Source organism: Varanus komodoensis, unplaced genomic scaffold, assembly GCF_004798865.1.
Source record: "Varanus komodoensis strain SLA01 unplaced genomic scaffold, ASM479886v1 scaffold1, whole genome shotgun sequence".
In the NCBI taxonomy this organism is placed as follows: domain Eukaryota; kingdom Metazoa; phylum Chordata; class Lepidosauria; order Squamata; family Varanidae; genus Varanus; species Varanus komodoensis.
The window spans coordinates 35,963,663-35,982,421 of record NW_025335268.1 but is presented as its reverse complement, the minus strand read 5'-3'; the positions used below and the strand labels follow the sequence as shown (position 1 = coordinate 35,982,421).

General features: G+C 40.1%; 1 protein-coding gene across 1 annotated transcript in view; it reads left to right on the top strand.

Annotated features, from left to right (window-relative positions):
- Positions 1–409: 409 nt before the first annotated feature.
- The window catches only part of ARID1B (AT-rich interaction domain 1B), a 496,963-nt gene continuing 478,613 nt past the window's right edge, over positions 410–18,759 (top strand). Inside the window, exons 1-3 of the mRNA XM_044422260.1 lie at positions 410–623; positions 787–842; positions 2,581–2,617. Of these exons, the coding sequence (XP_044278195.1) occupies positions 2,612–2,617 (6 nt within the window). The 5' untranslated portion in view covers positions 410–623; positions 787–842; positions 2,581–2,611. The remainder of the gene's footprint in view (positions 624–786; positions 843–2,580; positions 2,618–18,759) is intronic.

Sequence of the window (18,759 nt, the reverse complement as noted above, 5' to 3'; positions counted from 1 at the left end):
CTGCGTGTAAAACCCGGACTGGATATTTTTGGCACGCAGAACGCAAGCAGGAATGGAGGGCTTTACTCTCCCTGGGTAGAAGAAGAGGAGGAAGGATTGCAGTAGTTCTCGTCCTCTCTCTGACATTAAAGGTTGGACATTGAGATTAATTCTTAGTTTAGCCATGGCTGAAATCTTTTTTTTTTAAATAATCCCTCCACCAGAGACACCAAGATCAGTGAAATAGTGCAAATTCGCATCATGTTCCAAGGAGGAGCGAACCTTCGCCCCTAAGCCAATCTTCCAGCAATTTCCAGGTTTTGTTGGGGGTGCACTCAGTCTGGTCGAGGAAAATTATCTAACCGCTGTGTCCTTTCGGATCCTCCTCTCAAATAAGAAGCAGCCTGCCAAAAGTTGCTGAAGCAGGGGGCGCGTGTATCTCTGTTTGTCGGATTGGAGCAGACAGAAGAGCCGCTAAGCGATGCAAAGATTTTAGCCGATTAGCTGTCTGCCTTCTAACTGGTTTAAGCGATTAGCCAGTTACAATTTCACACAGAAATATTCATCGATTAAGAAAACTTCAATAAGGCTACTTGTTAACTTGACGAAAGATCTTCCAACATCTATAAATCAAATTCCACTGCGTATCCTTCAAGGCTTATATTGTATGCCAGTAAATGTTTTTCCTTTGTTTATTAGAAGTACTTTTGGAATCCCAAAGGAGTCTGTTGTACAACTCCGGACTAAGCATTTTACTGATTATCTGATATGTTTTTATACTGTAATCCTATACATACGTGCTCAAAGGAAGTGGATACAGGATTGCAGCTTTAATCTGTGATTTGTCTGAGCAATCAGTTAAAGTTGAGTATTACTATTAATATTACATTTTACTTAAATTTTAAATATTTTAAATGTTATCCATTTTAATAACACATTTAATCATAAAAGGAGATCTGGATGAAGATGCTTCAATCTGTTTGCACGATCTGTGCACACAGAGGTGCTCACACCTACCCTTCTAGCAAATTACTAGTTTTGACAGTGCTAATCAACTGTTGGAAGGTCAGGCTGGATTCCATACCAATATTCCCAAACAGTTAACTTGTGCCACCAACAGAGAGAACTGTCCTCATTGCAGTTCTCTAATGGAAGCCTATTATTAGGACTTCCATTCCTGTAGACCAGACTTTCTCCATTAAGGGGGTTCATATATCTACAACCAGTATTTCCAGTTTTAACACTCTTAAACATCAAATTCAGTTCCATTGAATTTGATGGGATTTATTTCCAGGTAAATAAACCCAAGGTACAATTGTCATATTTTAAATCGGGCTATTGTAAATGCTGTAAGTCATACAGCTTTTTGAGCCTCTTAAGAAATTGCAGTTAGTTCAAAATACAGCTGCTAGACTGGTAACAGGTGCAGCCCAGGAGAGCAGGGCAAAGCTTACTTAGTTGTTTTAAAGAGTAGACTGAACCTACCCATATTCCCTGAGTTCATAGCATTTAACCTTTCACTTATGTTAGACTTTTTAACATTACTACTATTATGCCATCAGGTACATCATTGTACAGAATTTTTAGTGGATGAACCCAGTTAATTACTATGGCTTTACATGAAAGTGTAGTTTTGTGCCTGGAATTCTCCCTGCTTGTAAATTTTACAACAGGACAGTCCTTTTAGTTGAAGGGCTGTCAAAGGAAAAGATCTCTTAATTGGAGGGGTTCTCTAGTCAAACACCTAGCTAGTCCAAAAATAAAGGATCATATGAAAGAAGATTAGGATCTTTGCAGCTGCCCATCAATAGCATCAGAGCAGAAACAATCCCTGGTCACACCTTCCTAGGCTGAAACGTGTTCTATTTTTAATTTGCATTTTGAGAGCCAGTGTGGTATAATGGTTAAGAGTGTGGATTAGGATTAACCTAGATCCTAGGCTCCACCTAGCATTGAAGCTTACTGAATGACTTTGGACAGTCACAGACACTCATCCTAACCTACCTCTCAGGGTTGTTGTGATGAGGATAAAAAGGAGAGGTGGAGAACGTTGTAAGCCACCTTGGGTTTCTTGCTGGATGAAGAATGGCAGGATATAAATGTAATGCCGTCATCATAATATGTATATTAATTACAGTATAATAATCCATCTTCATCATATTTAAAGTGTAGTAATGCTTTCTAAATGTGTATTTAAACATATAAATTAGCATATTTACCTTTTAGGAAAATGTTATGTCCTGTTTTGGTTATTCAATTTTTAGAAGATAGGCCAGAAAAAGAAATACCTGTTTAATAGATGGAATACACTAGTGAAATAATTTTTTCAAATATTTTTATTTTTCCATTAATCTAATACTGAGCTAGATAGTTCTCCTGATACAGGTTTGACCCTTCAGATGTGATAGTATTTGGCTTTTCACAGGGTAGCATTTATTTCTTGCCATTGTGACTTACAATGATTCTAAACTAAAAAAGACTGTGAGTTATTATATATATTTCTTTAGCAATGGACAGTTACCTTCACATGAAACTGTTTCTTCTACATGATCTGACAATTAAATGTCTTACCTAGTTTTCTGCTCTTTTTACCTTGAACAGCCTGGAGCTCCTTGAGTCATAAGTAGGAGCAATGCAGGTAAGATCATTCACAGCCAATTATTTCAGAAAGTCCATGTAGCCTATATTTGTGTAGAACAGAAACAAAGCGTCATGCGCAATTTAAACCAGTGACCTTAACAAATGTTTCTTACCTTTATCCATGCTTGTGCATTCTGGTCAATAGTTTGAATGCTGCAAGTAAAACTTCCATCCTGTTATGTTGCCTTGTACAGGATATGCCTGTTCACTTTCTAATGCTAACATAATATTCATTTCATTTCTTATTTCCACAACAGTCCTGATGAGCCTGGTTTTTCTGTTTATCCGTACATGCAATTCCAAGAACTTTGAAAAGGCTTTCCTTTACAGGGGATACAGTTGCTGATTTCCAATTGTCTATAATTGTCTGTCTTATAGATATTTATCTGCACTGTCCATCACTGGTGTTCTTAAACTCCCTCTCAGAATGAACTGAGTTTTAATTTACTGTTCACAGTTTGTCTTAGACAGCACCTACAAGCACACTGTGAAAGGACTGGTCTTGTAAGGTAACTGTAACATTCCTTGAACTCAGGTTATTGGTAACATTGTTCTATCTGTTAAGATATTTGGTATCTTAGCCCTTTCACATTAGAACTGAAGACCTAACCACCGTGATGGAGGGGGAAAGGCAAGAAGATGGAAAGGAGTCTTCCCCCTTTCCTGTCCCATTCACTCTAATGTGAAAATCTCCTGAAAAGGAGGAAGTAATATTATGGTTATGCTGTTATACTAGAACCCAGGAAGCCTGGGTTAAACTAGGAGAACTGGGTTGTATTTGTAGTCCCCCATATAGCTGTGAAGCTTCTTAGGTCAGTAACTGACACTCAGCCTAACCTACCTCACAGGGTTGTTGTGAGGATAAATGGAAAGGAGTAGGATTACATAAGCTGCCTTGGTTCCCTTGTAGGAAAAAGAGCAGGATATACATGTAATAAGAATAATTAAAATGAAGAAATAAGTGATAGAATATATGCTTTGCAGGGAGTGGTCATTGCTCAGGAACAGAATATATGTTCAGTGATGCCTTTGCAAGTTCAGGCAGAGGCAACTCCAGCTTTGAAGGGTGACAGAAAGTGGATTTGGAGCAGATCAGATCAGATGTTCCCAGTCCCCTCTAGAGGCCTTGCCTTTCCTCCAGCCAGCCATCATTTGGTGGTTTCTCAGCATTTTTCTCAGCCCCTCCTTCTCTGTCTTTCTCTGCACCCACATGCACTGGAATGTGGACAAGAGTGAGCTCAGCTTTTTGTCTGAAGAAGCTTTCCAACCCCTTGTCCAAGACAGTGAGAGCCAGTGTGGTGCAGTGGTTAAGAGCGCGGGACTGGGACTCAGAGGATCTGGGTTCAAGTCCCCGCTCAGCCATGGAGCCAACTGGGTTACTCTGGGCCAGTCACAGACTCTCAGTCCAACCTACCTCACAGGGTTGTTGTTGTGGGGATAAGATGGGGGAGGAGATGTAAGCTGCCTTGAACCCTTTGTAGGAAAAAGGCAGGATATAAATCGGAAAATAAATAAAAGAATAAAAATGATGTAAGCTGCCTTGAGCCCTTTGTAGGAAAAAGGCAGGATATAAATCGAAAAAACAAACAAACAAACAGTGGGGTTGCACCAGGGCTGAATTCAGTTTTGGAAAAGCTCTCAAGCAGTGGGTGGGACCAAGGCAGAAGTGAGTGTAGAAGCAGTCTCCTGGGAAATCCTACCTATATTAGCCATAAACCTGGCTGGGCCTGTAAAGAGCCATAGGGGCTGCTTTTTCCAGCCTTGGACAGCCTTTCCCAGTTTCTGGATCACACCAAGAGGATCTCAGGTTAGGCCAGAGAGTGGGCAGCTCTAAAATGCGTCTCAGCACCTGCTGGGTGCTTCTGCAGAGGGCAGGCCTCTTTTCCCACCTCAGAGGAGCAGCTGGCAGCATTCCCTAGAGCACCTATTGCCAAGACCCTTCTTGGTGGAGGAAGGGAGAGCGCCAGCTCACCACTCCCCCCATTCCACATCCTGAGGCAAGGCATTCACCATGCCTCATGGAAAGGCCGGTCCTTATTTTAACCTTTACAAACAGAAACAAAACTGTGCAAAAGCCAGGATGCCATCCAGGAAAAGTGTAGGGCCAGTAGAAGGGGACATGTTCCTCTGAAAAACACTGGGGAGGCAGAGTGTGACCCCCCCAAGACTTGGCCCATAGGCCTGGGGCTCAATATTCCTGATCAAAAACCACAGTGAGCTACTACTAGTCCAAGAGGAATAGATTGGTAGTCAGTATAAAATACTTCATATTCAATGGGGTTGCAGAATTGCAAACATGTATTAAGCTATACATCTTATTTTATCACTGGACATGATACATCCGTGATGAAGCCACAGTCAGTTCCTTTATTCTCCAGGGCTACCGTGGACATCAAGCAATCCTCTTCACATCACTGTTTTCCTAATATCTTGGCAGCTTGTCAGTTCTCCTGTAAGTACTATGGCTTTGCATATCTCAGCCTTTGCTGCAACTCTACAGAGACATAAATAACTTCAAAGAAACAAGCTGTTGTACGAGCAGCCAAATTGTTAGGCATTGTCAATGTGTGCTTTTTCATCATATTGATTTACACTGCGCGATGTGAATTTCCTTATTTAAATTTCCTCTTCAGATGTCATTTTGGGTTAATTGCAAAACAATTGGCTATATTCAGAACTCTAGGACTGTAACATCCATTTTCTGCTGGAATGATGTATGTACACGCAATTGTGGGGTTGTGATTCTTGGGATGGGTAAATCCCTGGCTCTGAATAAAATTTAAGGTGCCCATAGGTGAGCGTTAATGCACATGTCAGTTTGGATTGGTAGTGTAATTCTTTATAGGCCTTGAACATGATTGGTTGTTACAAGGCTCTCCTTGTACCTGGGCTGTTTTAGAAAAAGCATAGCTTTATATTGAGCTAGCGTCATGCTGTTAAGAATCAGTACCAATGTAAACATTGAGAATGATGGCTTTATGTTGGCCGTTATGTCATGCCGTATTTCACAGTTGTTGAAATCCTTTCATTTTTATCCAGGTTGCTTTGGCTTTGTCAGTCTACCAGCTAAGAATGAAAGATGTGCAGTACTCAAAATGAAATGAAACTACCATTTCAAATACAGAAGTGATAGCACTTTGCTCTCTGTGACTATGTGTGTGCTGACGTGTGCAAGAAAAAACAGCAATACCATCTATTAATTCCTGTTAATGCAATAAAGAAGTAATATACTATGCTACTAGTTATTTGAATGTGTGCCAGTATATATCAGAAGCAGGTGATAAATTACAGAAGCTGGGGAATGAGAAAAACTATGGAGTTATACTTCAGCTGCTACAGAATGAGTAAGTAGACACTGAGAAAATGTTGAACATGTAATGAAATGTGGTTGTAAGGAAAACAGTATACTTAGGATATCCCTTCTGTGAACCTTAAAGCTTATCTACACATACGTTTAAAGACATTCTTAGCCTGTGCCTCTGCCTCTGCCTCTGCCTCTGCCTCTGCCTCTGCCTCTGCCTCTGCCTCTCTCTCTCTCTCTCTCTCTCTCTCTCTCTCTCTCTCTCTGAAGTAGAATACCACCGTTCACAAAATTTTAAATGTTGTTTGCCATAAATTCTTCCCTGTCTAATGCCAAATGGAGTAATGTCATTTGTACACAATTAAAACTGCTATTTTATATGCACTTATCTGGAAGTAAGTTCATCAGTGGATGTTACTTCTGAGTAGGCATAAGAGGACTGTGCTGTAAATTATCTTTTTACCCAGAGCTAGACATGCCTAAGGTATGACTTGGAACAGTAACATTGACTGATTAATCAATTGAAAACCTTTTAACTGATTAGACAGGATTAATCAGGGGTCAGTTTGTTAAAAAATATTTTTTAATACCATAAAAAACCCAGGGAAGGCAAGCAGCATCTTAAGAAACACCCTCCTTCTTTTCTTACATATAGGATGGAATGACTCAGAAAGGTATCATGTAACAATTGCAGCATCAAGTAAAAACAGTGTAGAGCTTTTATTTTTCCTCTGGAACCACTTAATTATATAACAAAGTTATGCCTGTTTGAATCAATTGATTAAGCAATTTAAAGCCATTTGTTATATCACTAAGAGGAATCCCTTTACTTAAATAAAAAGGAGGACAAAAGTGTGGCTTTTTAATTAAGTTTGCTATAGTTGGTAGGACTGCAAGAGTAGAGTCACAACAAATGCTCCTAGGGCCAAACTAGACATGTTATAGATATATCTATGTATCTCTCATATGGAACCCTCCCCTGAGTAGAAGGGATCCTTCTGTCACTGGGAAGCTTTTGATTCAGCAAATCTTTTCCAGTGGCTGGATGCGGAGGAAGAAATTGTTACTGATTCCTTGTCTTTCCTGGCAGTCTCCCATGCACAGTGTATTCCAGAGGGTTGGGAATGGTGGAACTTGGGTTTCAGAAGGAGTGGGTAATTCTCAGTATTCACAAAAACTTATGCAGCACATACGCATGACCTCATAATTCTTAATATCTCCATCTCAAGAGGCTTCGGCGAATGGGGTGGCATAAAAATGTTTTAATAAATAAAATAAATAATAAGTTTTATGTTTACATGTAGTATCTCTGCTTAGTTCTTTTATAAAATAGAAAAGATGGTGTCCATTCTTTACATGAGTCAGGTCCCTGCTGAACACTCACAGATCACAAACCCTGAGAGTGATTTATCTAACTTTTACTAAAATAATCAGTTAGAGATACTACATGAAGAGAGGGGTTAATGATCAATTAAGTATTTATAAGGAAAGTAACTATCAATAACCAAAGGCAAAAACTCAAGCATAGTAACTACTCTTTAGTGATATAATACAATTGGGAAATAGAAGTGAATAGAAAAAAAAATCTTTTAATAAGCCGCCCCGAGGTTTCGGCAAGGGGCGGCATAGAAATGTTATAATAATAATAATAATAATAATAATAATAATAATAATAATAATAATAATAATAAAGCAAGGTTATCCAGAGAAACTCCCATAAGAATCTGTTGTGCAGATTCTTAGGGGAGCAGTGGCCCTTCTAGTTTTATAATGAATGTCGGGAATTCTCATACAGAATTCTTAACACCTTCAGGAAACCATTTCCATTCTTTGGAGGAATGTTAATGGTTCTGCTAGTTTCAGACTGACTAAATGAGTGATACAGGAAAAATATAAGGCATAAGATAGTCAACATGAAGCACTTTAAGGTGATGCTGGTTTCAGTGGACAAGAGTTAAACCTCCTTAATTCTCATTTCTAACCAGTGAAACTTGAAATCATATGACTGCCTCACTTATACCCAATGCTCGGTTTATGCATCAGAAAAATCTGTATCCTTTATTAGGGTACCTGTATCATATTAAAATAGCACTGGCCCCTCGAGATGAATAAGAAGTGTTTTCAGTAAAGTTCCTCCAGAATCTGAGTCTTAAAATACTTTTTGCATACAATATACTTCCTGTAGATTTTAGTACTTTTCAGTTTTTCGCATTCTGGTACTAAGTGTTAAATCAAGCATACCCATAATTAACCAGTACATTGAGGGGAAAAACACATTTAGCTAGCAGAAAGCTCTTCCAAAGTATTATGCTAACTATTTGCATAAGTACAAATCTATTTATTTCTATAGTGTGAAGAATAATAGGAGCTTTTTGACACAAGGTCTTAGCACTGATTTCAACAACCAAACTTAATACAAAGATTAAAAAAGAAGGAATTTGTTTTATTTGACTCCGCAGAACATTTTCAGATAGCTTGTTTGGCTAAAATGATAAATATTGCAGTTCTGGACTACATCACTTCAAACTACAGGTGGAGTTCGCCTGATCAAAAGCCTTTAATCATGTTAGCCCCTCTGTGCTGTCTAAACAGGCACAGCCAGCATAGAAGTTAATCACTTCAATGAGAAGTAAGTCTTAACCCAGCCTGCCTTGGCCGGGTGTCTTCCAGATGAAACTAGAAATACTGGGAGCTAAAGCCCAACACATCTGGAGCACACCAGGTTGGAAAAGGCTTCCTTGGGCCAATTAAAAATCCCCTTTTGACTTTTCTTTATGTGCACCTCCAATGATAGAGTAGGAGCTCCTCTGCATTGCCTGAGCTTGCTCTTTTACCACTGTGTTGTGGTGCAACAATATCATTCATTGCCCTGGGGCTCTTCTTGAATTAGATAGTAGATATCCCAGTAACTCTTGTGGTCAGGGTGAAGTTGTGGATAGAACTATCGGTAACAGGAAAGCAGAACTGAGTATAGGCACACATACTAATACTTTTGTCTTAACAGAAATATTTTTTCTGGAAGCTTGGATAAATTAAGCAGGAGCAGTTCCTATGGTGAAAGATGGATTTAGGTCATCTCACCCACCATCCTGCATCCCATAGCGTCTTTTAAGTTGAACAATCAACACCTACTCCTCATATTACCACATCCTTCCTTGACCTCTGGTGTAGTACAGTGGGAACATGGGTGTTGTATTTTCACATGGTAAACTGTTCTTCCACAGTTTCTCCCGTGTAATAAGGATGAAACAGGCGTTTCATTAACATAAGACAGTTACCTACCCCTTCCTCGCTTCATATAAGCACACATTTTTATGGTAATAATAATTTCACACATTTTTATCACGCCTCTCATCCCAAAGGATCCTGAATCATTTTGCAAGCTATTTGCAGGAATCACTTTATCCACCAGTGAAATGAGACCAACTCTGCAGGACATACACAGTCTGTTTAGCAGCAGCACAACAGTGCTACGCAGAAATTGAAGAGTATTCTGGCCAGTTGGAGGACAGTAAAGCAGATCACAGTCTAACTAATACAATGCGATTATTCAGACTTCATCCACACCTTCTAAACGCTGCTAAATTCTGAGTAAAAAATGAAAATATGGGAGATGGACAAAAGCAAGGCACAGAGCAGATTTCAAAATATTGATGTATTTAAAGCTGGGGAATAACACACTAGTTAACATCCACACCTTCGGGAAAATGTGCTTCTAATCCATGTCTTTCCAATTAAATAGAATGTCTCCTTTAAGAAAAAAATGGAGCTAAAACAAGGGCTGGTGGTTAAAGAATGTCAGTGTCATTTGGATGCCCCATGATATAATGAACCATGCAGAATACATTCAAACTGCAGTAAGCCCTGCTCTTTTGAGAACCCTCCTGCTGATTCTGCTGCATGGGACCCTGGGCTTTGGTCCCAGGATGCCTCTCCCAATCACATACCTACAGAGGGGGAGAGAGGACACATAAGGAGAGTTTGCCCATACACAAACACACAGCACTGTAGCATCTGTGCAAGGCAACCCTGTAGACACCACAGTCACAGTTAAATAATTCAATTGAGCATTTTTCAAAACACAAAACACAGAGATTATGTGCGCTATATAAGCTTTGACCTCAAATTTTGTTGATAACACTGTCCGTTCCTACTATTGAAGTATGGATTTCTGGCAGCTTCTTGAACTTTTTTTTAAAGCCAGCAGCCACCAGCTTTACTTTGACAAAACAATCACTTCAGCGTCTGCCTTCCCTGCCTAGTCTTAAAAGTGAATTTTCCCATTTAGTATTTATCAAGCCACAGTTACGAGGGAGTATTTTGTATTAAAATATTAATGTTGTGTAGTTATGAGAATATTTGATGATTGGTCCTGGAGCACTGTAAAATTAAACATAGCATGTCATTTATGGTAATACAGAGAACTGTTTTTAGTGGGGGAAAACCCTTTTTAGTCTAGGCTTTCTCATTCATGCCTTTCTCCCTATGTGATCTTAGTCATTACTTGATAGCCTTAGTTTTGTGGCTTCTTCTCAAAGCTTTTTAGATGTAAGATTCCAGAGCATATTATGAGTGACATGCAAAAATTATTTTCTCTTTGTGGTACGAATATGTTTTTGTGCAGTCAATGGGTATAATGCCCCTTCCCCTGTGTAGTCTTCCATGTAGCCCCAAAATCTGCTGCCAAGAGTTGCCAAGAGGAGTAGGAGGGGATGTAGTGGATGTCACTCATTTTTATTTGCCAGCTGCACTAAGAAGCCAAACATAAGGAAACAGCTTTAAAGGAAAAGATTATTTCTAACTATTCCCAATTTCCTCAGGACTTGTCTACATAGCAACCTCTCATTACTTCTGGAGCAAATTTTGGCATACAGATGAGTCTCAAAAGCTGACTTGTCAGAGATATGGTGCCTTGTAGAAGTATTAACATACACATCCTTTTAACTTTTTCACATCTTGTTGTGTTACATCCTGCAAATGAAGTTGATTTAACTGGCATTATTGCCATTTGATATACTGAACTGTGAAGGGGCGAAATAAATTTTTTTTTGTGCCATAAATGTTGCTGCTGTTGTTAGTTGCAAAGTCGTGTCCGACCCATCGTGACCTCATGGACAACATTCCTCCATGCCTTTCTGTCCTCCACCATCCCCCAGAGTCCACTCAAGCTCACACCAACTGCTTCAGGGACTCCATCTAGCCACCTCATTTTCTGCCATCCCCTTCTTCTTTTGCCATCTATTGTTCCCAGCATTAGGCTCTTCTCTAGGGAGTCCTTCCCTCTCATTAGATGGCCAAAGTATTTGAGTTTCATCTTCAGTATCTGGCATTCTAAAGAGCAGTCAGGGTTGATCTCCTCTAGGACTGACCGGTTTGATCGCCTTGCGGTCCAAGGGAATTTGCTAGCATGTGAAATGAGTGCAATGGTACGGTAGTTTGAACATTCTTTGGCATTGCCCTTCTTTGGGATCATAATGTAAACTGACCTTTTCCAATCCTGTGGCCACTGTTGGGTTTTCTAAGTTTGCTGGCATATTGAGTGTAGCACTTTTGCTGCATCATCTTTTAAGATTTTGAATAGCTCAGCTGGAATACTGTCACCTCCACTAGCTTTGTTGTTGCTCAGACTTCCTAAGGCCCATTTGACTTCATATTCCAGGATGTCTGGCTCAAGGTCAGTGGCCACCCCATTGTGGTTATCAGGGACGTTAAGCTCTTTCTTGTATAGTTCATCTGTGTGATCTTGCCACCTCTTCTTAATCTCTTCTGCCTCTGTTAGGTCCCTGCCATTTTGGTCCATTATCATGCCCATCTTTGCATGAAATGTTCCCTTCATATCTCCAATTTTCTTGAAGAGATCTCTGGTCCTCCCTATTCCATTGTTTTCTTCTATTTCTTTGCATTGTTCATTTAAGAAGGCATTCTTATCTCTTCTAGCTATTCTCTATAATTCTGCATTCAATTGGGTGTATCTTTCTCTTTTTTCCTTGCCTTTCGCTTCCCTTCTTTCCTCAGCCATTTGTAAAGCTTCCTCAGACAGCCATTTTGCTGTCTTGCATTTCTATTTCTTTAGGATGGTTTTAGTTGCTATCTCTTGTACAATGTTGCGGACCTCCGTCCATAGTGCTTCAGGCACTCTGTCTATCAGATCTAAAATCTATTTGTCACCTCTACTGTATATTCATCAGGAATATGATTTAGGTCATACCTGAGTGGCCTAGTGCTTTTCCCTACTTTCTTCAATTTAAGCCTAAATTTTGCAACAAGAAGCTCATGATCTGAGCCACAGTCAGCTCCTGGTCTAGTTTTTATTGACTGTATAGAGCTGCTCCATCTTTGGCTGCAGAGCACATAGCCAATCTGATTTCTGTGTTGACCATCTGGTGATTTCCATGCGTAGAGTCATCTCTTGGGTTGTTGGAAAAGAGTGTTTGCTAAGACCATCGTATTCTCTTGACAAAATTCTACCAGCCTGTGCCCTGCTTCATTATGTACTCCAAGACCAAACTTGCCTGTTATTCCGGTTATCTTTTGGCTTCCTACTTTAGCATTCCAATCCCCCATGATGATAAGGACATCATTTTTTTGGTGTTAATTCTAGAAGGTGCTGTAGGCCTTCATAGAACTGGGCAACTTCAGCCTCTTCAGCACCAGTGGTTGGGGCATAGACTTGGACTACTGTGATGTTGAATGGTTTGCCTTGGATTCGAACTGTGATCATTCTGTCATTTTGGAGATTGTATCCCAGTACTGCTTTTCCTACTCTTTTATTGACTATGAAGGCTACTCCATTTCTTCTGAGGGATTCTTGCCTGCAGTAGTATACCTGATGGTCATCTGAATTAAATTCACCCATTCCTGTCCATTTTAGTTCACTGATTCCTAAGACGTCGATGTTCAATCTTGTCATCTCTTGTTTGATCACATCCAGCTTGCCTTGATTCATGGATCTTACATTCTAGGTTCCTATGGAGTATAGATCTTTGCAGCATCAGACTCTCCTTTCACCACCAGATACATCAGCAACTGAGTGTCCTTTCGGCTTTGACCCAGTCGCTTCATTCTTTCTGGTGCTACTAGTACTAGCCCTCTGCTCTTCCCCAGTAGCATATTGGACACCTTCTGACCTGAGGGGCTCATCTTCCGGCGCCATATCTTTTTGCCTGTTGGTACTGTCCATGGGGTTTTCATGGCAAGGATACTGGAGTGGGTTGCCATTTCCTTCTCCAGTGGATCACGTTTTGTCAGAGCGCTCTGCTATGACCTGTCCATCTTGGGTGGCCCTGCATGGCAGAGCTCATAGCTTCATTGAGCTAAGCAAGCCCCTTCGCCATGACAAGGCAGTGATCCATGAAGGAGGGCATAAATGGTAAGTAAACCAAAAAAACCCAAAACCTGGCACTTGTTGGGTGTATAGTTATGCACTTGCTTTGTTGTGACATTCTGGTGAAACCCACAACCTGCAGAAGTCATATAAGTATCTGCATGGAGCCCTCCTGTATGCTATTCCAGTGTCAAGTGATTTCAGATTACATACATCTATTTCTGGAAGGCCTCAGGGTTTGTTGCAGAGCATATCTGAATAAATGGCATCCTGAAGACCAAGGAGCTATCAAATCAGCTCCAGGATAAAGTGGGCCAGAAGCAGCAATCAGGCTTGGATTATTCAAGAAAGCAAGAAACTATGAGAGTCCCCCCAGATGTTCAATCCATTCCAAAATGGGAGGTATGGTTCAAGCACAATATTGCCTAGAGAAAGCTGCCCACCAAAACTCAGTGACCAGGTAAGGAAAGCATTAGTAACTCCTTAAAGAAGCCAGTGATGACTGAAGGAGCTGGAAAGATCTGCAGCTGAGCTCTCACCCAGATGCGCCGCAAAGCTGGGCTTTATAGAAGAGTGGCAGGAAGAAAACATTGCTGAAACAAATCCATACCAAAGCCTGCTTGGAGTTTGCACAGAGACATGCAGAAGACACAGTCAACATGTGGAAAAAGCCTCTCTGGTTTGATGAGACTGAAACTGAACTTACTTGCCTTTCCTGCAAAACTTTATGTCCAGCCAAAACCAACAGTGCTCCTTGCCTTAGGAACACCATCCCCATAGTGAAGCATGATGGTGGCAGCATCATGTTTTGAGAATGTTTTCTTCAGCAGAGACTGGGCGATTGGTCAGGATGGATGGAGCCAAACAAGGGCAATTTTAGAGGAAACGCAGTTTCAGGCTGTAAGAGACCTGGGAATGGAACAGAGATTCTCCTCCCAGCAGGACGAGTCTCCTCAGCCAAATTAGCGGCGGAATGGTGTAACAAGAACCCAAATAATTGTTTGAATGCCCTAGTCAAAGCCCAAAGCTCAGTCTGACTGTGATTCTGTGGCAAGACTTGAAAGTTGGTGTTCACCAATGCTCTGCCTCCAACCTGACAGAGCTGGAGCAGTTTTGCAAGGAAGAAGGAGCAGGATGTGTGAAGCAGAAAGAGGCTTACCCCAAAAGATGTGCAGCTGTCATTGTTACCCAGTGTGCTTCTATAGAGTATTGACTCAGGTGAATACTTACGCAACCAATAAGTGCCAGTTTGCTTTTGTTTGTTTAACTTTTGTGCCACAATAAAAATATTTTGCCCCTTCACAGAGTTGAATGTCTTGCGTACATCAAGTGGTAACAAAGCCAATTAAATCCATTTTAGTTCCAGGATGTAACACAGCAAGATGTGAAAAAGTTAAAGGGGGGTGAACACTTCTGCAAGGCACTGTGTGATGTAGCATGATATTTTTGCCTCCAGCATCTTTGTTTTCACCTTATCAGTACTGCAGAACCCTTTACAGCCTAGGGCCAAATTCCATTTCAGAGAAGCTCTTGGGGTGTACAGACTGGTGGTAGGAGGGCTGAAGACAAAAGGGGTAAAGCCAAAAATACTGACATTTTTTAGCTTACTAACAATAACGAAGCCTTAGGAGAGGAATTTCAACCTTTTAGAATAGGAGGAAACTGCACGAAAGCCAGAAAACTGCCAAGACCCAGTGGGTCCTTTACTTGTGAGCCATGTAATCCAAGCCGTTCCAACCATTCTGCACATCTCCGAAACAGACAGGCAGCGAAACAGTGTGTGTTCCGAATGGGCACTGAGTGACCAGCAGTTCTCAAGTACAGTGAATTAAAAACAGACCTTGGAGGAGTGCCCTGACAATCATAGCCAATTTTCCTGGTTGCTTTTTATTGTTATTATTTATAGTCCAATCCTTAGAAATAAGTCCAGTTGAGTTCACTGAAGCTTAATTGAGGTCCTCACTTAGCAGAGGATATACTTATGTTGTTAAAGACAATAATAGAAGATTTGCGTTCTTTTTTTCCTTAACAATGGAACAAATATACTGCAATGCGTTATGCAACTACAAGTGCATTTCAGTATCAAGGCATTTTTGCCCAATAAAATGAAAAAAGCATAAGTAATTAGTGTTAACAAAATTTGGACTGGAGATACTGGAAATGATGGCTTTATTACTCCTTTCAGTTTGATTTGCACATTTGCATTATGTCACCATTTATTTTGAATTACACTGTGATTTCAAGAGTAATGTTCCTTTGTAGAATGAGGCCCATATTACTGGTTAGGTGCAAGGATCTGATGCTATAAATATGATTTTAAATCACTGGGGGTAGAGAGTTCGGATGACTATCATATTATCCCATCATGAAACAGTATACTGTGGGTGGCTGATGCAATCCTGATTCAGAAATGTCTTGGTTCACAAGACACGGAAACCCATTGTAACATTGTGAGTTGGCACCCATGAGGGATTATTATGTTGTGTGAATCCATACTGGTTCCTACAGGGTGGCTGATCAGCAAGTCACCCTGACAACTCACAGCTTGTTCTATATATATATTTAAATTTTAAACAAATACAAATACAAAAATCATATAATAAAGAAAAAAACTCTCAAAAGATGAAATCAAGTTAAACAAAAAAACATAAATCACCCTTAGTGCACCTCTCCAATGGAACCCTGCTGCCTAATTATTTTTTCATTTTTCCTCTCTTTCCAAGGTAACCCAACTAAAATTGAAATATATTCTTTGAGGGTTTATTACCCTTCCCTTTTATTAATACATATTCAATAAACATACTCCATTTATTATTCAAATCATTCTTCTTTACAGGTTCTTTTTTCACCCTTATCTCACATGTCAATTTGTCATTAACCGTTATATTCCAAACTTCTTTATACTATTTCATTGGAGATCCCTTTTCTACTTCCAGTTCTTTGCTATTACCAATTTTGCTGCAAATACCAAATTTATTATTAATTCTTTGATATTCCATTTCTTTTTTCTAAAAATTGGCAACAATGCTATTTCAGGATCTGCTTCAACGTTTAGATTTTTAAGGAGATTAGTAACATCTTACTAATCTCCTTAAAATCATTATTTTTGACGTTTTTACATTCCCACCACATACAGAAATAGGTACCCATATTTCATCCACATCTCCAACATAAATTAGAATGTTTATTATCCATGTAAAATTATTTAACCAGGGTCATATACCATCTACACTTTTTTTGTACTTTACCTTTTCTTTTTCTGTTATTTCCTTGTAAACACTAGCCATAATGCTATAATGCACAAGGAGCATCTTGGAGGAACTGTCAGTGGCTGGCAGATAATATTATTGAACAAAATTGTGCATGACGTGTGCAGATTGGTTTGTTCATGGGGGCAGAGGTGTGGTTGCTTTTGTTTAATTTAGCCTCACATGAGCAACTGCAGGAATTTGACATCTCAGCTGAGGCAATGTCCTAGCATAGTGGGCACCAGCTACACATTGTTCCGGAGAGGCTCCAGATAGGTTTTATGGTCAAATGTGCTTCAGTACAAAAACCCAATGACCTATCAAAGACTCTTTTGAAAGGGACCCAAGATTTTGCCAGCTAGTTGTCAAAATGCCTTTCTCAAGATGTGCTTTTCTACTTTCCTGGGCACATGGAGTTTCAGGGAAAAATCCAGTCTGTATACTGTCAAAGGAGGAGAAAGGTTGAAAATCTTGCTGCAAAGAAGGTGTAAATCACACCATCCCCATTTCATTAGCAAAATCACTTATGTTTGCATGTTGACAACTGTCAAAGCAAAGTGAGCAACATCCAGAGTTGGTACAGGTTTGGTACCCTGGCAGCTGCTAACCCCTCCAGCACATTGTGCCAGCCTGTGCTTCACATTCCTATATTCATCAAAGAGTTTAAAAAATTTTAATTTAAAAATAAAAAAGAATGAGTCAATGTGTGTACAGTCTGAGTGCAAAAAGGACATGTTTAAAAAATTATCTACAAGCTAGTGATAGCTGCTGCAAGGTGCCGCTCAGGCACTTCCAAAAGGCTATTTGTGTCTGTCCACCTGAGGAACACAAAAGCCAGCTTTCAAATTGACTTTCACCATCTCAGTCTGGAAAGAAGGTGAACTTCCAAAAGCCACAAAGAACCAAAAATGGCCTGCAGTCATGGCAGTGAGTGGGCAGACGAGTCAGTCCTGCCATGTTGTCCCCTGGGATACTTACAGGAGGACTAAATGGGGGAAGGAGAGGGATGGAAGGAGCTAACTATTCACAGCTGTGTACACCATGAGTTCTTCAGTCAACAACCAGCACCCTCACTCTCCCATAGCTTATTGCCAGGGTGGGTTGGTGTGATGTGTGAATGTGCCCTATATGAGGATGAGAGTACTGTGGCTGTCTGGAAATTTGAGGAGGAGAATTTCCACCAGTATACAGAACTGTTGACAAGGACAGAAGGGCATTCAGAATTGGCTCACCTTCTTATTGTCCTATGTGCTTGGGAAACATAAAGGAATAGGAGGGGCTGCCAATGACAAGTGCTGTCCCACATCAATTCATCCTCCTCAGCAGTTGCCGCTGTCATCTTTTTAAGCAGCACTTCCTCATTTATTCTAGCAACAGCTAATCTACCTGTCTAGATGAGGGAGATCAACTGTTGTTGGAGTAAATGACAAGTTGTTGTTTAAGGAGATAAAACAGTATGTGCGGCTCTCTGTCATGCATATAATATAATGTATAACAAAGATGCTCCACACAAAGGCCTCCATGCATGGATATCTGAATCACATGATTGTCTCCACCACATTGAGGCAGAGGGAGCTCAGAAGGAATGAATGGTCATTCCACTAGCTTTGCTGAAAAGTTGCTTTCTCCCCCCACCCCTTCCCTTCCCACCACTCTTCCTTTTTGTGCCATATCTTTCTACTTTAGGAAATTATGTATATGTATATGTGAGGGGAAAACAGTGATGAACACATTCTAACTCTGCCCATGTTAAAAGGTTTACTATCATGTTTTATAGCACTTCAGTGCTCTTCAGGACTTTCCTTAAAAGTTTACCCATTCTGTGACCCTTACAAAGCACCTTACAGAGAGTTCAGTTGGTATATTTTCTGTTTAGTGTTGTGATCTCTGCTTAATACTGGATTTGTAAAGTCCATATATTGTCTTTCACTGTATATTTAGGCTGCAGGCTTGTTGGTAGAAGGACATTTGTTTATTAGGTATCAGCCTGTGATGTTATTGGGTATCTGCCAATGATTCTTGTAACAATAAAGGTTCCCCAGACTGGGGCTCCTGGGTGCCACTAAGACAGATGTATAGACATAGATATATTCTGAAATACTGTTTCTTAGAAGAAGAAAATCACTACCAGAAATGTGCACAAAGGACCAGTAGAAAACTTGTTTACTGCTTATGCATGAAAATAAGCTAGCTTTGCATTTTCTCAACTAGTTATATTCAAAATACATACAGTCATATACCATGTTTTGAGGCTTTGTTTAACTGGA